Source organism: Sphaerodactylus townsendi, unplaced genomic scaffold (assembly GCF_021028975.2).
Source record: "Sphaerodactylus townsendi isolate TG3544 unplaced genomic scaffold, MPM_Stown_v2.3 scaffold_25, whole genome shotgun sequence".
NCBI lineage: Eukaryota > Metazoa > Chordata > Lepidosauria > Squamata > Sphaerodactylidae > Sphaerodactylus > Sphaerodactylus townsendi.
In genome coordinates this window covers 587,134-610,618 of record NW_025950418.1, presented here as the reverse complement: position 1 = coordinate 610,618, position 23,485 = coordinate 587,134, and the positions used below count along the sequence as shown (strand labels likewise).

The 23,485-nt window shown below is 48.2% G+C and overlaps 1 protein-coding gene and 1 long non-coding RNA gene across 2 annotated transcripts; one reads left to right on the top strand and one right to left on the bottom strand.

Annotated features, from left to right (window-relative positions):
* Positions 1-1,495: 1,495 nt before the first annotated feature.
* Positions 1,496-16,117, top strand: LOC125425281. Its single transcript, XR_007243343.1, has 3 exons — positions 1,496-2,437; positions 7,650-7,653; positions 16,040-16,117. It is a non-coding gene; the product is annotated as an uncharacterized LOC125425281 (long non-coding RNA).
* Positions 4,704-22,501, bottom strand: LOC125425280. The gene is made up of 6 exons (XM_048482879.1): positions 22,130-22,501; positions 15,108-15,563; positions 14,017-14,112; positions 10,862-11,095; positions 9,883-9,905; positions 4,704-6,626 (listed from the first exon to the last, which is right to left on the bottom strand). The coding sequence occupies exons 1-6, from the start codon at positions 22,211-22,213 to the stop codon at positions 5,402-5,404; spliced, it is 2,118 nt and encodes a 705-aa protein (XP_048338836.1). The 5' UTR covers positions 22,214-22,501; the 3' UTR covers positions 4,704-5,401.
* Positions 22,502-23,485: the final 984 nt, after the last annotated feature.

Genomic DNA, 23,485 nt, shown 5'->3' with positions numbered 1-23,485 from the left:
TTTTCAGCTCACTTTTCCGCCTGTTTTCTTCCTATCCTGACACGTCTGCTGCTGTCTCACCCAGTTCTGCCCAATCCGCTTTATCCTCATCAAGCCAGCTACACCAAGACTGCCTTTTGACTGTATACATAACCTCCGCTCTCGTTCAGGTCCTTCTAGATTCTTCCTGATGGTGTATCCTGCACACACACTATTATTTTCCCTTGAACTGAGAATTCCCAAAGGGGAAATGGGTGGCTGTGAGGTAATATCTTAGGAATTCCTCCCTGTCCCTCAGTCCTCCAATTGAGGCATAACCTGATCTCTGATTGGATGAGCATGTCACATCCTGGACCAATCAGTTCTTAGTCATTTCAATACTAGCAACCCTGTCAGTTCTGTGAGAGTTGGTGGAGTCAGTGATCTAAAATGCTCGGAGCCTGTGGCTAAGATCTTGCCTTTGTATGGCAGGCTATTCTTTCTCAGTTTCCACTTCCCATCTGCAGTATTGGGGTGATAGTGCAGACCTGCCATACAGAGCCGTCGTAAGGATTGCCACGATGACGATCATGAAGCGCCCTCAACAGTTTCTATTACCATTCATGCAGGCGATTATGTTATGTTGTTGATACTGATGTGATTTCGATGTGATTTTTTACTTTTAAGTCTCTGGGCTCTCTCTCCCAAATGCTCTAAAGCACAGGTGTCAAACTCGTGGGCCTCCAGATGTTATGGACTACAGTTCCCATCATCCCCTGCCAGCATGATGCTGGCAGAGGATGATGGGAACTGTAGTCCATAACATCTGGAGGGCCGCGAGTTTGACACCTGTGCTCTAAAGCCACAAACTGAGGGGAAAGCCGTCTTGGGTGACGTGGGCGAAGGGGAGATCAAAAAGGAAACGCGGGCACAGAATGACGGGGAGAAACAAGATCTCGAAACAGATGGAGTCTTCTTGCCCCAGCCCCAATTCCAGCAGAGAATCCTCATTGAACCGCTCTGGATTGGTGGGGTGGGGTGGATAGATTGCCCTGTCGCCCCATCCAGATTTGGGAAGGGCCCCTGCTTTGGGGCTGCCCTGGGTGTGCATCTTGTTGAAGGGCTCTGTTCACAGACCTTTTACAGGCTGCACGTGTTGGCCTGTACACTATGCTGTGGAAGAGATAGGTGGCCCTGGGTCAAGGGAACTTAGAGGTTAAGGGTATATGTTAAGAACCCTGGCTTTAAAACACCCCTTGGTCCTTCCTCTCATGCTGTTCTATTGAGTAAAGGCTGAATAGTCTGCTGCGGCACAGTGAAATTCACTTCAGGGAGCAGGGCTGTCTTTTTTTCCATCTCACGTGGAGAAGAGTTGGATTTATATCCCCCCTTTCTCTCCTGTAGGAGACTCGAAGGGGCTGACAATCTCCTTGCCCTTCCCCCCTCACAACAATCACCCTGTGAGGTGGGTGGGGCTGAGAGAGCTCAGAAGAACTGAGACTAGCCCAAGGTCACCCAGCTGGCGTGTGTGGGAGTACACAGGCTAATCTGAATCCTCCAGATAAGCCTCCACAGCTCAGGAGGCAGAGCGGGGAAACAAACCCGGTTCCTCCAGATTAGAGTGCGCCTGCTCTTAACCACTACGCCACTGCTGCTCCTTTTCAACTTTGGGAAGTCTACCTCTGTCCCGTTCCTTTGATTTCTGCTCTTTCTCCAGGTGCTCGTTCCGTCCCACAAAGAATGGGGATGGAGGCATCTGGAACGTTTAGTGTATCCGACGCTGGGGGTTACTTCTCCTACCTTTTCAAGTTTTGACTATGACTGGGCTAACACTGGCTAAACAAACGGGACCTCCTGGTCTGAGCACACTGGGATTTTTTAAAAAACTGAGCACTGGACACTTGGAGAGGCTGGAAGAAGTGGCTTTGAAGGTACTTCGCAAACCCGTCGTCGACTGGGCGAACCCAGTAATAGCTGCTCTTGTGGGACAGGGGCTTGGGGAATACCTCACTCTTGTCTGTTTTGACAAACAAAGGAGGCCAGACTGGAAGCTGGGTGGGTTTTCTGAAAGGACTGGTTTCCCATTCACTGGATGCTGCTGCCTCACCGACCTCTGGGTTCTCATCAGCCGGGAATGTGGCCCATTCTTTGTAAGTGGAGGCGGCGAAATTGTAGATATTGTACTTTACAAAGCGCAGGGAGGGAGAAGCAGCCGCCGTTCCCCAAAGCAACCTGGAGTGCTGGGGGATTATTTTGTTTTTCTGCAACTCTGTCTGAAGCTGTCCCCGCCCCTGACAAAACAAAGAATCTTTCCGCCGCCCCCCCCCCCCAAAAAAAATTCAACATTCTCATCTGCAGAGTTAAACTCACAGCAATGGAGTCTGTGCCTTGTCAAGCCCACCCAGTAATTGGGGTTGGATCAATCTTTTGGCTTGCAGGTAGTTCGTCCTAAATAGCCTACACAGTAAGAAGAAGAAGAGTTTGGATTTATATCCCCCCTTTCTCTCCTCCAGGGAGAGACCTCAAAGTTGGGTTTATTAATCTCCTCAGGGATTCCTCACAACAAACACCCCTGTGAGGTGGGTGGGGCCAGGAGAGAGTCTCTAAAAAAGCTGTGACTAGCCCATATCACCCAACTGGTTTTGTGGGAGTGCAAGCATCTGAATTTCCCCAGATAAGCTCTTCCACAAAGCCTTCCTGTAGGCGGCAGAGCGGGGAATCAAACCCGGTTCCTCCAGATTAGAGTGCACCTGCTCTTAACCACTACGCTACTGCTGCAGGGGGAGATGCAGGCAGGGGGAGATGCATTGTTTCCTTCTATTGTTTGGTTTCTTAATTACAAAAAGCCTGCCCTCCTCCACAATAATGCATTACCATTGACTTTTGTCAGGCGTCAAGGGTATTGTTCGTTTAAGTGAATAATTGCAGAAAGCCGAATATTATTTTCATGGGAGGGAAGGGACGGGGGAGTCTTTTGAAAAATATCATTCAGAATGTTTGGAAATAATTTGGGTTTTCTGTACAGTTTTCCCACTTTAATCAAGCCCACCCTCCCCATTTTTTTAAAGTGTTACTTGTATAAATTGAACATCCTTTGGAAGTTATGATGTTCCACACAACCTTAGGCATGTTTACTCAGAACTCCCATTAAGTTCCGTGGGACTTATTCCCAAGGAAGCAATCCTGGTATTTAACAAGTATTTCATTGCTTTCTGCTGGAACAAACTTTGGCTTGCGGGGGCAGACTAATTTTGGGACTATTTTCAGTGGTGTGAAATGCTTCATTTTATCTAGATGTATATTTCTATTTGGGGAAAAAATCAGCAGCGCTCAAGAGTCCTGCCTCTAATTGCTTCTCTGTTTAATTGTACCTCCTCCACACTACCCTGTCAGATGCCTTTTTGTGTGTTTGTCTCTCCGCTCCAGGATATTTGTAGTTCTTTGTTTGTATTTTGCATCAGGATGTGTACATATTTGAAGAGCAGAGAAAATAGACAGATTTTTTTACACTAATATATAGATGCTTGGAATTTTTTTTTTTAGACCTTTCCATCTACGTGGTAAATAAAAGCGCTTTGCATTTTGTACAGTATTTTTTGCATGAATTGGCCTCTATGTTTGGAGCGGGGGGCGAGGGGCTGTTTGAGTTTAAATTGAGACAAATTGGGCAAGGGCCACCCTACCATACGACAGCAGAATTTATGGGGGTAGGAAACTGACACCATTCACTGTTGACCTTCTGCAGCAGCATCTTCAAGGGGATATCAGCTGCAGTGCCACAAGATCTGGGCAAGCACTTTACTAAGGTGGGGGAAGGGTAGGAAAGAGGAAGATAATTACTTTATATGCAACATCAGTTGACCAACATGCTGTAACACTGGTATTTTGTGTGCATGCAAAGTGTTGTCAAGTTGCAACAGACTTATGGCAACCCTAGCAAGGGGCTTTCAAGGCAAATGAGAAGCACAGGTAGTTTGCCATTTTCTTTCTCTGTGGAGTCTTCCTTGGTTGTCTCTCTTCCAAGGGCTGACCCTGCTTGACTTCTGAGATGAAGAATTTGAATATCCTTCTTTTCTCTACCTTTAAGGAGTCTCAAAGTGGATTCCAATTGCCTTTCCTCCCCGCTTTCATAACTGAGACCTTGTGAGGTCAGTGGGGCCGAGAGAGTTCTGAGAGAACTGTGACTAAGCTAAGGTCACCCAGCAGGCTTCATGCGAAGGAGAGGGGAAACAAACCTAATTCATCAGATTAGAGCCACCAAACCCCATTCTCCCGATCTGAATCCACTGCTCTTAAGCACTACACCATGCTGTTGGGTGGGGCATAGGGGCAGATAATCAGAAAGGGGGTGGGTGGGGGAGATTCAGTGGTCAAGTACATGCCTTGAATATAGAAGACCACAGATTCCGTCCCTGGCATCTCAGGTAGCATCTGTTTAAGGAAGACCTTACTCTGAGCCCCTGGAGAACAGCTCCTAGTGCCTGAACTAGATGAACCAATGGTCGGACTCAGTTCATAATAAAAGGAGATAAAGATGGAGTTGAAAGAGGGTATGAATGTGATCTCCGCATCACCTCAATTGTTCATTCAGATAAAAATGAATGGTGTGAATCTTCCTTGGCATGAATATTTTCAGAATACCCCATCTCTTTTCTAGAGTCAATTAATAGGTTGCTGAACCTTCAAATCTCTTTTATGGGATGCTTATTGATGGAACTGGGGAGACGGTTTTAATCACTGTGAAAAACATCTGAAGGGTAGTGTCTGCTCCACATTAATACCAAACTGCACATCATCATCTATTTTTATTTATTTATTTATTTATTTATTTATTTATTTATTTATTTATTTATTTATTTAATATACCGCCCCATCCCCAAAGGACTCTGGGTGGTGTACAACATAAAACAGTATATATAAAAACAACATGAATACAATTTCCATAAATACACTTAAAACAGTAATTGTTTCCAGAAAAGGCGTCTCACGAAAGCCTTACTTAAACTCATCTGTGGCTGGCATCTTCAAAGGATCTGATCCTCTGAAGATGCCAGCCACAGATGCAGGCGAAACGTCAGGAGAGAATGCTGCTAGAACATGGCCGTACAGCCCGGAAACCACACAGCACCCCAATAGGCATTTCCCCTAAGATGGCATCAGCCAGTAGCATTTTTAGTTGTAAGAAAAACATTTTTTAAAATCTGTTACCTGATTAACCGGTGGTTGGTGGGTAGGGAGCTGGTCCAAAGGTTCTGAATTCATGAACCTCTAGCTAAATGCTACAGCTTTCAGACTGATGACTCAGAGAGAATGTTGACCCAAACATTTCCTGGTCAGAATGAGATAATGAATATCAGGTGCCTTGGTGTGTCATCCCAGCCTTCTCTTGTTCCTCCTCTCATTCACATGCAGCCTCTTCTGGGGGTAATGGGTGGGAAAGTGACTACTTCCTGCCAGAACCTTTGGCTGAACCAGAGCCACGACCTCCACGGTGAGATGTCTGCCAATTGGTTCCCTTGTTTGAGGAAGCTTGTCCTCCACTGTGGTGGGCTGACCCTCGACCTTGCCCTGAACCTCCTCGGCCTGGTGGATGGGCAGACCCTCGGCCTTGGCCTGAATTTCCTCGGCCTGGTCCTCGACCTTGGCCTGAACTTCCTCGGCCTAGTGGATGGGCAGACCCTCGACCTTGGCCTGAACTTCCTCGGCCTTGCCCTGAACTTCCTTGCCCTGAATTCTGAGCCCCTCTGGGCTTGGGTGACTGTGTCCCTCCTCCACCTCTCTGACCTGAGATGCTGCTCCCACTAGATTGAGGTTTCCTGTAACTGAACCAACCCCTTCCTCGTCCTGAGTCACCAGCCTCTTGAGTTTTGAATGTGTCTTTCTTGGGTGAGCTCCAGCTCCCCACAACATGTTGGGGTTTCTGTGTAGTTGGAAAGGATCTGCCTTGTCCCTGTCTGGACCAAAAGCGAGGCCTAGCTGGGGCTCCCCCGCCTGGGGGCATGCCCCAGCCCCTTCTGGTGTTCTGCCTCCCTCTATAGGGGGAACTCCATCTTTGCACTGCATTGTAAAGTGGTATTGGTTGGAAAACAGGCACTGGGAAGTAGTTAGTTGTGCAGATGCTGGGTGGTTGACCAAGGAGGCCCGTTTCTGTGGGCAGAGCTGTGACAGAGCAGCTGCTTGGCTGATCTGAGGCAACTTTATCTGGTACTGAAGTGACAACATCTACTATCCAAGTTGGGTCTCCTTTCGGAGATGCTGCTTTTTCCTCAGCTGCCTCAGAGGTACTGTCCTCTCTAGGTTGGAGCATGTCTTCCTGGGATGATGGGAACCAGTAGGACGAGTCTGCATTGTAGTCCTCACCAATACTGATGCTTTCTAACATTTCTTTCCAGGTCTCAAAATCTAGCCACTCTTCCAGCTCACCAAGAGCAGGATCCACGGGTATTATGTCCTCAGTTTCCTCAGTATCCTGACTTTCCTCAGCCTCCTGGTATTCGCCATACGCTTCCCTGTCATCATCTTTTGTTTCATTTCCCTTTCCTTCGGGCAAATCTACAACAGACTTTTCATCTTCAATATCATTGTCCTCAGCTTCCTCGGCCTCCAGGTCATGAAAGGACACCTCATGTTCTGCTTCTCTATTTCTTTCTTCGAGACAATCCTGGATCCTGCAGGGTGGAGAAGAGACATCCTTGTTTCATTCGCTGTGCACTTTAAGAAAAGGTGCTAGGTCCAGCATCTATCACTGAGGGGCTTTCCCCACTGGCAGAGTTGAACTGGTTTTTACCTAGGTTCGCCTCAGTGAATCCCCACTGCTACCGAGCTCAACGTTGTTTTGTCTCAGTTCCCCCCCCCCCTCAGAACTGTGACATCCTTGTTGCAGTTATGAACTACACTTTTCTGCCAGAACAAGGTCGATACCGCTTCGAAGCTTCGAAGTGGGGAAGCATCGAAATGACACCTCATCCGTTCAACCAATCACGAGCCGCTTTTGTGGCATGCGCGGAACGGGAGAGTCGTGGTGGGAATGTAACTGTAAACTGTAAATTGTAAAAACTGGGGGGGAAAAGAACGCTCCCGTTTCCCGCCGTAACACAAGCGCCAATCACGATCGAGGAGCGAAACAGGCACCAAGATGATCCCACCCACTTAGCTCGGTTCCAGGGGGCCAACTCAGTTGCTGTGGGGACAGCCTGGAATCGCCCTCCACTGAAGGGAACCGAGTCGACCTTAGCTCCCTTCTGTAGTGGGGAAAGCCTCTAAGAGTGTGGCTGGAAGTAAACCCTGGTAAGGCCCAGCCATGAGCTAACCAGGGCTCTAACCTGATAGCAGGAAGGCAGCTTCCTACAGTCTGTAAGTGTTTGGAACACACATGGAGAAGAACATGAACAAGACATGTATCCAACCACACGGTACAGCCAATTAAAAGGGATGTCTCTTTGCAGAAGGCAAAGGCTAGCAAGGGGGGAAAGTGCCCGGTGAACTAGTGCATCCTCCGCCCCTATCCCGCCTTGGGACACCACCGCCCCGGAATGCCCCTGGAACGCCCTCGCCATGCCCCCAAAGGGGTGCGCGCACAGTGCATCGCACACACCCCATCCCCTTGGAGCTACGCCTCTGGCAGAAAGGGAGTGATTTCCATCAATTCCCCAATCATACTGCAGAACCCCCCATAAGAGGCATCAAGAGAGAGAAGTAGGAAAGTCCCATTCCATGAAATCAGTGGATTGGCTGGATGCACACCACTAGAGAGAGAAGGCATGAACGAGAAGTTAGCCAGATAACAGCCATTTGACTCTGCACTGGCTGTATGCATTATGCCTCAGAATCCTGCTGAACTAGAAATTCCTATGTCATCTGTCACATGATGCTGGAGTCAGCTTTGAACTGGAGAACAGGAAGCAGCAGCTGGAAATAGAACTATGCATGCAAAATGTAATCTATATTTAGTGTGATATTATAAAAGCTCCCACTGAACCCCACAGCAGGAGGAGGTCGTCTTGATGATCCAGCTGCAGCAAACCCTGAGCAAACTGCTTGTTTGCTCTTGGGCGGGGATCAGTAGTTCCATAGGAATCCACTTTCCAGGAAGCCTCTGGTAACCTTTCTCCCACCTACCTAATCTTAACCTTTAATCCACTATCAACCAATCCTCCTTAAGTATACAACATTACCACTGCACGCCTCCACCAGTCAGAAGTAAAATATTAGGGCATCACAACAACACTCCAGGAAAGGGAACTTCATTAACACGGGCATATTTACAATATGCCCTTGTTGGGGAATTGTTTCCCTATTTGGGTAATAAGCAGAGTGAGAGGAAAGACCAGGAGACTTTTGCTGTGATTATAAAAAGAAACTTTACTTAACTAAATCAGGGTAGGGTACACATGGAATAAACATAACAAATCCTTACTATTCTAGTACAAACTTAGTTGCAGAACTTAGGCACATGTGAGCCCACACGTGGCCTAGGCATTCACCTCTTAAGGTGAATCCATCTTACAGGTAGCAAAGAAAACGAACAGTGTGTGCTGATGCACACCTGGTGTCTGTGTGAGACAAAGATACATAGTTAACTTTATAACCTCTGACCTACCTGCTTTGCCTCACATAAGCAATGTCGGATTAACTGCCCAATAACTAATCAATGAATAGATAGCAAGACACTGACCTCACTAGCTAATTAACATGCACACAGTTAACCTCTTGTTATCAGGATTGTGACAGACACTTGCAAATCCTAACAGCCCTGACTTGGATAGCCCCAGGATGGCCTGATCTCGTCAGATCTCAGAAGCTAAACTGGGTCAGCCCTGGTCAGTATTTGGAAGGAAAACCTCCAAGGAATGCCAGGGGTGTGACAGGCAATGTAAAACCACCTCGGAATGACTTTTGCCTTGAAAACCACACCAGGGATTGCCATACATCCTCTGCAATTTGACAGCAAAATGATCATCAATCTCGTAGTCATCGTGTACTTATGATACATAGTCCTCAGGCACACATTTATGCCTCATCAACCGACTACTTAATGTTCCATTTGATTCCTGTTTGGTGTGTACCACTTAGGGGAAACAGTCAGGATTCTTTCCTCAGGGTGTGTTCAGAAATATACAAGTTCCCCCTGTCAGTTGTCAGATGTTATTGTAAGTCAGGAGAAGGGCCTGTCTAAAATCTGCCCCCATTTATCCCCAAAGTTTCTAACTGCCCCCCCCCCTTTTTCTCTCTTTCTCACAATACTGGAACCAGGGGGCATCCATTGAAAATGCTGGGGGGGAGAATTAGGACTAATAAAAGGAAACACTTCTTCACGCAACGTGTGATTGATGTTTGGAAGATGCTGCCACAGGAGGTGGTGAGGGCCACTAACCTGGATAACTTTGAAAGGGGCTTGGACAGATTTATGGAGGAGAAGTCGATCTATGGCTACCAATCTTGATCCTCCTTGATCTCAGATTGCAAATGCCTTAACAGTCCAGGTGCTCGGGAGCAACAGCCACAGAAGGCCATTGCTTTCACATCCTGCACGTGAGCTCCCAAAGGCACCTGGTGGGCCACTGCGAGTAGCAGAGAGCTGGACTAGATGGACTCTGGTCTGATCCAGCTGGCTTGTTCTTATGTTCTTAAATTCTTAAATTTGTAGATTGCCCCTGGAGGGGGGGGGACCTGCCCAGCCACTGTTAAGAATTGCTAATCATACACATTTCCCTCTACAATTACTTCAGGAAGCTCGGGGGGGGGGGGGATACACAGTGCTTCCTTCTTCCCCTGCAAGGTAAGTTGGGCTGCAAAAGTGACTGGCTAAAAGGTCATCCAGGAATTTGAATCGAGCTTCTAGTCCAAAACTCTGACCACACTGACTATCTCAGCTGCTGCTGTTCCATGGTCATCTATAGTGTAGGGTGCAAAACCGATACTCACCGTGCCATCAGTTCCTTGATTCCCTGAATGGAAGAGAAACAGAGAGTCAATCCCTGGAACTGCCTACCAAGCCAACTTTCCTCAGACCAGACCATGAAAACATATACCTGTTTCAGAGCAACCACAAGTCCAGCCCTAATCCATCATCCAGACTGTAAGTAAGACTGTGGCAGACATTCATGCTCACTAAGACTGTCACCTGACTCAACAAGTCTCAGTCTGTGACAGGAATTTTGACAATCTGCAGAAATTTTAAATAATGAGTGTCTACAGACACACAAAACATGCATGTGTCTATGGCACCAAGCATCATCTTACACGATGGATTCCCTCCTGCATCTTTAAGAAAATGTTTTTGTAAATCCATCCGGCAAGCCGATAAACCACTGATTTCTTGAGGGAAATTTTTTAATTACCAAAAGGCGTTTAATTGATCATGTGTACTTTGCATCTCTGATGTTAGCCTAGAGAAGGGGAGGGAAAAACCTTCTACAACCTGTCTCTGCATCACACACAATTCATTGGACATAAAGACAGGCATTTGAAAATTGGTCTCCAATTCCAGAGGGATCATGGGAGTTGCCAGGCCAAAATGAACAGAACTGGAACATCCTGGCTCAGATTAGCTCCAGAATATCCTGCTGCTATTTGCAATGAAAATGCCAATTTACTCCCTACACATCAAGGAGCTGAAAGAACATACAGTGAAGGTAGAGTAAATCTCCTCCTTTATGAAACACCCCTTCTGACAATTTGCCAATTGAGAGGTCTTCTTGAGGTTGGCGCTTGCTGGAATGAGGAAGCAGCACAGCAAGGTTTAGACAGAGGAAGCAACGATACTGAAAATACTGATCATTATAGGAGAAAAATATGGCCCAGCACCATTCAGTGAGTTAGCATGGAAATGCAGAGTGCCTATAAAATAATATTGCAAGTGCTAGGAGCTATGGAGTCTGTGAGCAGCTCAAGGGGGGCTCACCTGCAGCAAAGCGAATTCATTTGACTCCTCAAGTGCAGCTCGGACCCTGGAGATGGTTTCGGCGTGAGAGGACTTGTAGGCTTTTAGGTAGCCCAGCCTCATTTCCATTTCGGCTTGGTTGTCCTCCTTCATTTGCTTCACAGTATCCATCATGCTCTGCTCTTTTGCATCTAGGATTTGGCGAAGGTTCTCAAACTCGATGTAGATTTGGCCATACAAACGTTGACTCAAGTTCTGCAAAAGCCACATAAAAGCTACATTCAGGGTGACCTGGGCTGCCGGTTGGCCGTTCTCTTCTTGCTTGTGGCTTTCTGAATCAAGCATCAGAAGCGGTGGGTTTGCAAGCACCAACTTGACAATTGTATTGAGATGGCTTGCAATGGTGTACAAATCGTGTCAATCTTATTCTTGTGGGAAATGATTAAGTTTATTCTCTGCCACAAGGGGAAGGGGAACCTGGCAGCAACAGAATGATAAGATAGACTGAGCCAGCAAGCAGTGGCGCATCTACCTAGGGACAAGGGGTAGCCCTTGTCCCCGGGCGCCACTCTTCTGGTCACATGGGGGGCGCAAAATCGGCCCCCCCACATGACCAGGAAGTCCTGCTGCCTCATTCGCGTGCCTCGACTCCATTGGAGGCACGCAAAAAGGACGAGGCAGCAGGACTTCCTGCTGCCTCCAAGTGCCCTCAACCCCACCCTTGACTCCCCCCTCCCTTCCTTCCCCCCTCCCACCCCTTCCTGCTCCCCAAGCCCCACCCCTGGCCTCAGTGCTTATAAAAGCAGGTCTCCAAGGCCGGGACTAAAGTCTCTTCTGGCCTGCCTGGAGGGGAGGTCAGAAGAGACTGCAGGCTGCCAACTGGGAGCCCAGCGGGCAGGGGGAGTCTTGGGGGGAGGTGGGCACCCTAGACCTTGCCGATGGCCATGGGACAACAGAGACACAGGTTAGCAGCTCAGCCTCCTTCTTCACTGATTCCAGAGACTTTTGGTGGCTGCAAGACGACAGGGAATGTTTATCGCTTCATTCAGAACTGGACCCCTCGGTAACTTGTCTTGTAGGCATCTGAAAAGACTTGACTGGAGTGTTGACCTGTGGCTAGAAACTAGGCCAGGACACCGTGGTTCACATGGCATTGATTTCTGAGGTGAGGATATCAAATAGTAACTATGTTCGGTACCTAATGAAAAAACACTGTAGCAGAGGGTGTGTGTTTACTGAGCAAACACAGTCAAGTTGATACATGAACGTCCATGACCGGAATGGACACGTCACTATGCTTGATCTTAGCCAAAAGGCTGAGAAACCACTCAATAGGAGGTGTGTCCTTAGCTGGGGCAGGGATTTGCAGGTTGCTTTCCCCCCCTAACCTCTTGTATAATACCGGCAAGATTTACCTGCATAGTGATGAAGATCATCTGAAAATGTGGCCATACTGCAGATCACATTCTTGCCAACTAACCGGGAGATTGTCTAATCACTAGGGCAGGGGTCTTCAAACTATGGCCCTCCAGATGTTCATAGACTACAATTCCCATGAGTCCTACCACTTGGCCATGCTGGCAGGGGCTGATGGGAATTGTAGTCCATGAACATTTGGAGGGCCATAGTTTGAAGACCCCTGCCCTAGGGGAATCTACTTCATCCTTCCAATAGGACTTTTAAGTCTCATCTATGGCTGGGTTACTGCAGTCCTGTTTGCATTACCATTGAACTGTTGGATTATAGGACTTTATGCAGTACAACCCCAGCTGGATTAATTTTAACGGGAGTGTGTCCCTTACAGTGCAATTTATATTTATTGTATCATTTATGGGATGCGCTTCTTTATTGCACTTTGTATTTTGCCTACAATCGTATATTTCAAGCAGCCTGGGTTCGGTGGTTTCTTCTCCAAGTTTGATTCCCAGCTCTGCCGCCTGAGTTGTGGAGGCTTATCTTGGGAATTCAGATTAGCCTGTACACTCCCACACATGCTAGCTAGGTGACCTTGGGCTAGTCACAGCTTCTCGGAGCTCTCTCAGTCCCACCCACCTCACCGGGTGTTTGTTGTGAGGCAGGAAGGGCAAGGAGATTGTAAGCCCCTTTGAGTCTCCTACAGGAGAGAAAGGGGGATATAAATCCAAACTCTTCTTCTTTATATTGTTTGTCCACACTGTGCCCAACCCATGTTTTAGTTGGAATGAACCTGCCCCATGATTTACATACACAATGCCCCAACCATTGGGAAGGTTGAACTGGGAACTAATCAGAGACTGAGTAATCTCAAAAAGAACGGAAGATTTCGGCTGCTTTACAGAGCTTGCACAGGGTGGGCAGCTGGCCTAGAGTAAAAATGTCTTGCCCCTTTAAGAGAGGAATAATGTGTAGAAATGGGCAGTTGAAGGTTTTCATGACACAGAGGGAAAATAACATCACCGGCAAGTGAATAACAGCCCATTAAACTTTGGTAAAAAGGGCAGGACGTTTTTCCTCAGACTTGTCGCCAACCCTAGTTCTTGTGTACTGTGCAGGATTCTATCTCCCAGGACTTGGATGGCCAGCCACTTTCAGGCCAAAGATTGTGATCCTCTTCCATTCTGCCTCTAAGCCAGTGGTGGCGAACATTGGCACGGGTGCCAGAGGTAGCACTCAGAGCCCTCTCTGTGGGCACGCACAGAGTGTCCCCCCCCCACATCTAGGCTGGCCTGGGCCGCTGGGCTCAATTATTAGCATTAAACCTAAGACCTAGTTTTGGGGAAGCAGTGTAGGTCACCCGGTTAAGCGCTGTTAAACCCCACTGATTTTCATGCGAAGAACTAAAGTGCAATCCTGTACTTGGGAGGAAGCTCGGTTGCTGGCAGTGGGGCTTGCTTCTGAGGAAACTCTCCTAGGGTCATGATTCGCCTGTTGGAAGAGTTGCACGGTTGCTTCAAAGCAAAGCCACCGACTACCACCAAGCTTACTCCTGAGTAACGCACGCCTCAAAGCCAACCGTTTTTTCTAAATGGAAACCTCAGTATTCAGGTTAAATTGTCGTGTTGGCACTTTGCGATAAATAAGTGGGTTTTGGGTGGCAATTTGGGCACTCGGTCTCGAAAAGGTTCGCCATCACTGCTCTAAGCCCACCTCTTCCAGTGATATCTTTCTCAGCTTTTCTCTTTCGGACTCGGGTTTACCTCCAGTTCTTCCATTTCTTCCTGCTGGCGAGACTTATTATTTGTGGCCCACTTCATGCCGTCCTCCAAGGGTTCAAGAGACGTCTTCAGTGTACCCTGGGCAACCAATAAACAAAAATCAGGACAAAAGAGATCTCGGTGGTAAATGACACGAACATTCCTCAGCCCCTTTGATATGTTGGGTTAGAATTCCCACCATCCTTCTGGAGAGCATTATTACAATCCGAACAATAAATGTACGGGGAAGCGGCTATGCAATCCAAAGTAGTTCTGCCCTTTTGAGTCTATTCTATTCAACACAGAAGCAGAGGTGTAACAAGGCAAACTGGAGCCCTGGGCAAAACCTGAGTTGGATGCCCCCCCCCCATGAGCAGCCACCCCACCACGACCAAATTTTTTTTGCACCAGGACATTGGTGCCTGCAGGGGGTGCCTTTTTTAGACATATTGCCACCAAAATTTCAGTGTATCATTAGGAGACTGTCCTTATGCTACCCCCCAAGTTTGGTGCAGTTTGGTTCAGGGGAGCCAAAGTTATGGACCCTCAAAGGTGTAGTCCCCATCTCCTATTAGCTCCCATTGGAAACAATGGGGTATGGGGGAACCCCCTTTGAGGACTCCCTGAACCAAACCTCACCTTGGAGGGTAGCATAAGAACAGATTTCCGATGATACGCTGAAATTTTGGTGCCGCTAGCCTAAAAACTGCACCCCCTGCAGGCCAAAAATGGAAAACCACTAAAAATACCCAAAAACGAACCCTGCATTTTTGGTGCCCCCCACAAGGTGATGCCCTGGGCAGCTGCCCACCTTGTCCAATGGGCATTACGCCCCTGCACAGAAGGAAAGGTATAATTCTGTTTAGGACTGCACAAATAACACACTGGGTTTTAGTGGGACTTCCAAACATGCTTAGAATCATGCTTCATGACTTATTCAGGGCTGTAGCACATATCTATGTCCATCGTTTGGTGACTAGAGCATCGACTACTCCCCCCATGCTGATGGTTCATCATGTATCAAACACCATATGCAGAACAAGCAGATCGCATTAACGGACACCTCACACACAAAGATGCCCACCGGCTCCTACCTGACATTCTTTCACCGCATTCTTGACAGGCAAAAAGTGATGATCCTGATGTTGTGGCAGATCCCGGCAGATCACACAAACCAGCCCCGCATCCTCACTACAGAAGAGCTTAAGAGGTTCCTCGTGCTCCTCACAAAAATACCTAGGCCCATCGGACTGGCTTCCCTCCTCCAACTTGAGGAGTCGGGCCTTCTCCGCCAAGTTGGCCAGGACTCTGTTGCACACGGCATCCTGAAGGCTGAAAGGGCATCGACACTCAGGGCACGTCCCCTCAGGCTGACCCTTGGCGATGACGCAGCTCTCCAAACAAGACAGGCAGAAATTGTGGCCACAGCCCAGCATGCGGGGCTCCTGGAAAATGGAGAGGCAGATGGAGCAGAGCAGGTCTTCGGCTATGCTGGACACCTCTCGGATGGAGGCCATTGTGCCTCTACTGCAGAGTTCACTGACAACTTCCTGAGGGGAGAAACAGCAGATTCAGTGATGACATGAGAGATGGTCCCAGACGATGAATTCTCACCTTTGTCATGGGCCGTCTCCCTGGAGAGCAATGGGTCTTCAGGGGATGAGCAGAAGAAGAAGAAGAAGAAGAAGAAGAAGAAGAAGAAGAAGAAGAAGAAGAAGAAGAAGAAGAAGAAGAAGAAGAAGAAGAAGAAGAAGAAGAAGAAGAAGAAGAAGAAGAAGAAGAAGAAGAAGAAGAAGAAGAAGAAGAAGAAGAAGAAGAAGAAGAAGAAGAAGAAGAAGAAGAAGAAGAAGAAGAAGAACAGCAACAGCAACAACAGCAACAGCAACAGCAGCAGCAGGAACAGCAGCAGCAGGAGCAGCAGGAACAGCAGGAACAGCAGCAGGAGCAGCAGGAGCAACAGGAGCAGGAGCAGGAGCAGGAACAGGAACAGGAACAGGAGGAGGAGGAGGAGGAGGAGGAGGAGGAGGAGTTTGGATTTATATCCCCCCTTTCTCTCCTGCAGGAGATTCAAAGGGGCTTACAATCTCCTTGCCCTTCCCCCCTCACAACAAACACCCTGTGAGGTGGGTGGGGCTGAGAGAGCTCCGAGAAGCTGTGACTAGCCCAAGGTCACCCAGCTGGCGTGTGTGGGAGTGCACAGGCTAATTCCCCAGATCAGCCTCCACAGCTCAGGCGGCAGAGCTGGGAATCAAACCCGGTTCCTCCAGATTAGATACACGAGCTCTTAACCTCCTACGCCACTGCTGCTCCTCCTCCAACAGCAGAGCCCAGTAAGCCCAGACCAGGTTGCGAACCAACAGTGCGAACAACAACTCCATGACCCTTGGGGCCAACAGAAGCTCCGGGTCCTGAAAGAAGGTATATCCACAACCAAGACCAACTTTGCCCAATGCAAAGGGGTGCTCACTCACTTTGGAGCAGCCAGGGCCCCTGCAGGCTTTACAGGGTGAACAACAACCAGGTCAAAACTCCAGATGTGCCTGCAGAAACAGGCCGTGCATCCAGCCCTGCTCCAGCTGCAGAGACTCAAGCACCTAACTCACCTGAGCCCACATGTCAGCAAAGGCAGAGACAGCGGGTGATTTCCCACTGGTGATTAATCCTGGGATAGTCACCCGAAATATCCTGGTTTCCTTGTGATTTCCCCACTGCCGAACCACAGAACACAGATCAGTCCCGTTTCTGGTGCCCCCCAACCCCCTTTCCACAGGATTTTCCTGGACCTGCTTGTATATGCACCTTTTTGGGGGAAAAACACACTTCAATGGGAGCTAATAGATGGGGACTACACATTTGAGGGTCCATAACTTTGCCCCCCCACGGACCAAACTTCACCAAACCTGGGTGGTATCATCAGGGGAGTCTCCTGCTGTTACGACCCAGGTTTTGTGAAGTTTGGTCCAGAGGGTCCAAAGCTATGGATTCCCAAAGGCGGTGTCCCATCTCCCATTGTTTCCAATGGGAGCTAATAGATGGAGGCTACACATTTGAGGGTCCATAACTTTGGCCCCCATGAACCAAACTTCACCAAACCTTGGTAGTATCATCAGGAGGGTCTCCTAAAGATACTCTGAAATTTTGGTGCTGATAGCTTAACAATTGCACCCCTGACGGCAGGCACCCCCCCCCCCCCAAGGGGCAAGCCTAAACATCTTCATGAGAAACATGATACAGTGAGGATGTTGGAACCTGGATGAAAAGGTGCCGATTCTTTTGAAGCGTGGTTGTATCTAGATTAAATTTCCAGTGGGAATTCGGCCAGAGGGAGTTGTGTATTTATTGAAAAAGCGTGTGCCTGCTAGTGTAACCCCCATGCCCAGAATGGGTTGACCCAGTAAGGGGGTGGAGACTCAGAGCAGCAGAAAGGCTGCAGAGCTCTTTGGAGAAGACAAGGCTACCAGACTCGGACCTTGATTTCTATAAGCCCTTAACACCTTGTTAAGGTAAACTACAATATTGTTGGGAACTACTGGGAAGGTAGTTGTTTATTTTTGCTATGTTGCAAATGTTGGAGTTTATTGTTTCAGGGCTTCTGTTTGTGGTTGTAATGGGTGAGAGTTCTCCTGGAAACCTTCATCATGTTGCATCCTGTTCCTCAAGCCCTTGGAGTCTTCAGGAGCCAACCCACTTGCAAAGAAGAATTGGACTTGGCAGTATCAGTAGACTGTAACTAGAAGGACTTGAAATGCAACCTGAACAGGACCTTGAATTGTAATGTTAAATGTTGATGTTTAATGTTATTTGTAAAAAGAAGTAAACTGTTTTGTTTAAATTTGGTTCTTTGCAACTCCTTCCAAGTACTGCCCCACAGAACCCACAAGCTGAGGTTACACTAGCTCAGGCACCTTCTGCAGCAGGGGGAGGCAGAGTCTTCACAGGATGAAGCCTAACATGCAGGAAGAGCAGGTTCGCAGAATATCCTGGCCTGAATGCAACAAAGATTGTGACAGCTGCAACGCTTCCTCTGACTTGTGGATTCTGTACATTCTGACCCTTGGACTGGACTTCTGACGCTGACACTTAACTCTCGGACTGGATTCAGCTCCCTGCTGTAACTTGATATCTCTACCTGGCAGCTCAAGCCAGGACAACCCTGAGAGTTTGAGATGACACAAACATGTTGCTCTGTCCTTTCTTTTTAATAATTTGTTTAAAATAGGCATGGCCAGAACCCATCCAAAGGGTTATGAATGTTGGACAGCCCTGGCTGGCAGTCACTTTTTATACCCTGCTCTCAATGTTTGGTTGAAGGGCGCATGGTACAGCCATATGGAAGACATTATGTGGTCCTAACCTTGGGAAGGGTCATGGCTCAGCGGTAGAGCATTTGCTTCGCAAGCAGGCGGTCCCAGATTCAGTCACTGACCCCTCCTATTAAAAAGGATCATAACTGAGACCTTGGAGAGTTGCTGCCGGTCAGAGCAGACAATACCAACCTAGCTAGATGGGCTGAATCAGTGGAAGGCAGCTTCATGTGCTCAGTAGCTGACTGGGACTTAGTCTGGGAGCCTAATGAATGCTAACTGCAATCCTGAGACAGGAAATTGGGGTGGGGGTCCTAAATCATTTTCCCCAGCAGCGGGTGATGGCTGGTTTCCTATTGTACAGAGTCTCTGCACTCATACCTGATGAGTCAATTTTCCAAGGAAGGAACTTGGTTGAGGTACTGCGCGTGCCTTTGCAGGAAACACTTGGCCTCCAACATGTGACACTTAATCCCCGCACAACGGTGGCTCTTTCTTAAAAAGAGATCTTTCTCGTGTCCCACCCTGCCCTGCTATGCATTTTTCTAGAGCACTCACCACCACCACCACAAAAAAAGACTGTCAATTCCACCTTTAGGGGTCTCATTCCATTCCCAGAGACTGTCAGTCTGGATCCAGAGACCCCAAATCCATCACTCGGCTCCCAGTGCCTTAATTCCCACCCCCCTAGGATCATCACTGGAGATCTTCTGCTTTTAGAACTGATCGCCAGAATGTTGGAAGTAACATTTACAGTGCAGAGGAACTGAGAAGAAGACCCAGAAGGTGGCAGGCAGGGGGTCAGCTACTTGGGGCTGTAAGGTTAGAGATCCCCTCTGTCCTTTTGTGTCACCTCTTGTCAATCCCTTAGACCAGGGGTCTTCAAACTATGGCCCTCCAGATGTTCAGAGACTACAATTCCCATGAGCCCTACCACTTGGCCATGCTGGCAGGGGCTGATGGGAATTGTAGTCCAGGAACATCTGGAGGGCCATAGTTTGAAGACCTCTGCCTTAGACTGATAATCTCAGGTCTAATTTCCTCCGTCATCTTGGAAGCCTCCTTCTCCCACCTTCCTTAACTAGTGAGGTAGTTGAAGGCTGTCCCTGTCTCTCGTCTCATCTTTCATATCTGAAATGTAGTTCTCTAATAAACAGTTAACTTTATCTTTAATCAGTGAGTCTGCTGCTTCTCTGTGTATTGAGTACTCTGGAGAAAAAGGCTGCTTGGAAGGTGGACTGTATGACTATGTACCATCCCGAGGTCCACCTTCTCCTCAAATCCCACCCACTCCAGGCTCCGGCCCCAAAATCTCCAGATATTTCCCTACTCAGAGCTGGCAACCCTAATATCCAGTGGCCATCACTGCAGCCTCAGTGGCCATGATTCTTCTCCAGGGACTGGGTTTGCCTCATTCCAGTATCCTCTTAATCTGTTGCTTGTTGGAGTTGCCCCTCAACAGAATTTCAGTGTGTTTCCCCAGAGCCCAGTTAAACCAATTGTCATTCCTGGCTCCTAATATATCGTGGGCTTTTGGGAAGCTCCCACTGTTTCTACTGGACCTCTGGTCAGTCCTATGTGTGTAAAGTGCCATCAAGTCACAGCAGACTTCTGGCGATTCCTGGAGGGATTTTCTAGGGAAGAGACTTTAGAGGCGGTTTGCTGTTGCCTGCCTCCATGTCCCACCCCCCTGACATTCCTTGGAGGTCTCTAAATGCTGCCAGGGTCAAGGCTGAGGGTGTATGACTCGCCCAATGTCACTCAGCAAGTTTCCATGGCAGCAGTGCTGGATTTACCAATAGGCTTGGCAGACCTCAAAATCTTGGGGGTCTCCAGCCAAGGTATATGATATTTTTGACAATATTGTACGGAGACATATTCCTTTTGCACTCATACCCGTTGAGTCGGGGTTCCGGTTCCGGTAGACAAGCAGTGCAGGCAATCTTTCCTGAGCTCCTCCACATTTTAAGATAAGTTTTAAATTTTTAACAATCATAAGACGAGCTTGACTCTAAAGAGAATATTAATGATGAGTGGCTGTGACTCACGGCACAAAGGGACGCCCTGAACGAAGAGGGCGGTGTCTCCTACGGCTTTTTCAGCAGATAAGCCTCATTAGTTTATATTCTCCCTTCCTGGAACTTCTACCAACTATCTAAAGCCGATAACTCACAGTGTTGAGAGAAAACAAAATGCCGAATAAAAAGCGGAGTCGGTCTTCGCCTGGTATTCATGAGCAAAAACCTCCCAAGCAGACCCAAATAAACTTGTATTTACAAGGTCAGTCGGAGGCAGAAGCCTTGCTTAACAACCTTGAACCGTCTAATAGGTTTACGCCCTTGGAGGATTTAAGTTTCGAACTATTATACCCGTTGAGTCAATTTTACAAGAAACAAATGTGGTTGAGGTACTGTGTATGCCTTTTCAGGAAACAGTTGGCCTCTAGCTCATGATACTGGATCCCAGCACAACCGGTTCTTTCTTAAAAAGAGATCTGTTCTTTCCCTTGCCCAACCCTGCCCTGGTATGTATTTTTTCCAGATCTAGAGCACTCATTCCCACCCCACCTTCTCACACAGTTGTGCCCCTTCCCCCATCACTACAGTGTTTAACAATGACATGTTATGTCTGTTAGAGGAGGGATTGTGAATTATGGAATTTGAAACACCCATCATCATCCTTGGCTTTACTCCATTTTGTTTAAAACAGTCTTCCGTCTTCCTCTAGTCGTGAGGGTGAGGGATTCTCACAAGAGGAATGGCCTAGGACCAGTGGCGGGATTCAACAGGTTCGCACCACTTTGGCAGAACCGGTTGTTAAAATGGTGCTTGTAAACAACCAGCTGTTAAATTATTTGAATCCCACCACCGGAACCGGTTGTTAAAACTTGAATCCCACCACTGCCTAGGACCCCTCTTCGTCTTAATCCAGCACTGCGTGCGTATTTGAACCTGGGTTTTCCAGATCCTGGGGCCTTTCCCCACTTAGCTTCTGCTGCGCGCTACTCGGGCCAAGTAGCGCGGGGTCCCGCGGCACTCCCCACGACAGGGGCGGCGACAAAGCAGCCACCCCAACGCTGCCGCTGTCACGCCCCCTCAGTGCGCGTCATTCCTGGCGCTGGAGAAAATGGCGCCTTTTGATGGGGAAGCCCGGGAGCGCGCCAGAAATGACGCGCGCAGTGAGTAGCGCGCAGTGACAGTGGTAGAGGGAAAAGTGGGGAAAGGCCCCTAGACCAGGGGTAGGGAACCTGCGGCTCGAGAGCCGCATGCGGCTCTTCTGCCCTTGCACTGTGGCTCCACGAGCCGAGCCACCAGCCCCATCCTTGCCTGCCCTGCAGGCAGCAGGCCGGGCGCACCAACTGCCCACGGTCAGCTGGGCTGTGCTGCGGGCTTCCCCTCTCGCCCGCCCCGTTAGAGTGGGGCGGGTGCTTTCCCGGCAGCCGGTGAGGCCGAGCCGCCGGCTTCATCCTTGCCCACCCTGCAGGCAGCAGGGCGGGCACATCCATGCGCTTCTCAGAATGAGCGGAGTAAAAGGTAAAAAAACCCCTATATATATATATATAGTGTTATCTTTATTTTAAATGTCAAAAATTATTTGCGGCTCCAAGTGTTTTCTTTTCCCGTGGAAAACAGGCCAAATGGCTCTTTGAGTGTTAAAGGTTCCCTACCCCTGCCCTAGACTGATACTTTAACCACTACACCCCCCATAATAAGATACAGTAAAGTGAGCCTCTACACAGCTACAATTTCTTTCAAAGAGCAGGAAGGAAATTAATAATGGGGCGGTGGAATGACATTACAGGGACTACCTACCAGCAACTGGAAGCTATCCTCCTTCCTTCTGAATGCCCTTTCACTGTAAACCACCGTCCCAAAAGGGTCACAAACCACCAACATACGTGTCCCTTTTCTTTAGCATAGTGGATGGACGCTGTCGAATCGAGAAGTCCAGGGTTGCCGGAGAATCAGGCGGCAGCACAGTTGAAGAATCAGTTCCACAACAACAACCAAACTCCATTTGCTTCAGCGGTTTCCTTTATGGGGGTTTTTTTAGCCCACTAATTCCTGAAGCAGCAGGTGTCCATCTGAAACAGAAGCCTGGATCAAGGAACGGAGCTGACTCTTGTTTCAGCACATACGTAGCAACTGGGGAAACAGAGCTAGGGCAGAGTTTAGCTTTGCACTCCACCAAATTAGTCAGCCCAAACCAGGGCGGCTGTGGGTAAATACAGCTCTTATTGGCTAAGGCAGTAGAACTGAGTGAAGGGACAGCCTGAAAACCACAGTATGCTTCCGTGCAGCCAAGGAATTGTTAGAGGAAGACAGATTTACACTCAAAGTTTATTTGCGCTGTGCCCTTTGTAAATGATTTCGGCACATACGCCAGGGATGGTGATTTCCCTCTGAGTTTTGATATTAATGTTTACTTAGCACTGTCAACCCACTGGTCCTTTCCACACAGACACTTTAAAATGTTTTGAGGCAGGAGATAAAACATTTCCTCTGAGGAGTTTCTATATAGTTTTTACCCTAAAACGTTTTATTTCCAGGCTGAAAACGTTTAAAACCCATCCTCAGGACCAGCAATTCTTTCGCTGAAATGTTTTCAAAACGTTTTCACTTGCTGTGCGATCTCTTTAAGACATTTCCCATGCCTCTCTGCAGTCTCTGGAATTCCTCTTCAGAGCCATTTTCTGAGCTCGGTCCCTGCCATCTTCCCTGTTCATTTAATCAGTTCTGGGTGTGTTTTTTTAATGGGGGAGGGTGACATCTATGAAGGACTTATTACACACGCTATGGCAAATCGCAGCACAAAGCATTGAACCGTTGAACCCATGAAAAATTAACACACACACACACACACACACAAAATGACAAAATGGCAGCCAGGAATTGTTTTGAGGGGGTGAGAGCAGACCAACAGGTGGGTAGGTGGGATTGAAAATGTTTTGCAAATGTTTTCAGTGACTTGTGCAGGAAAAAAAATTACAGGGCTGGGCAGAGAAACATGATCCATAGAAGCAGATTCCTCTTCTGACGGTTGCTATAATCTGGCACCAAGTCTTGTTGGTCTGGGCTTCATTGGTTAATTCAGAATTTTGTCCCCTGAACTTGTTAAGATTCTGGATCTGGCAATTTAGCACAGTGCACAAGGCTACTGTGAACAGG

Bases quoted from the DNA above. Each gene is read 5' to 3' on its own strand.
- LOC125425280 (XM_048482879.1), bottom strand. From the start codon at position 22,213: ATGTTGGTGGTTTGTGACCCTTTTGGGACGGTGGTTTACAGTGAAAGG. The intron at 14,113-15,107 runs GTAGGAGCCGGT...TTGGTTGCCCAG, and splicing joins ATGCGGTGAAAGAATGTCAG to GGTACACTGAAGACGTCTCT. The intron at 9,906-10,861 runs GTGAGCCCCCCT...TCTTCCATTCAG, and splicing joins ATGAATTCGCTTTGCTGCAG to GGAATCAAGGAACTGATGGC.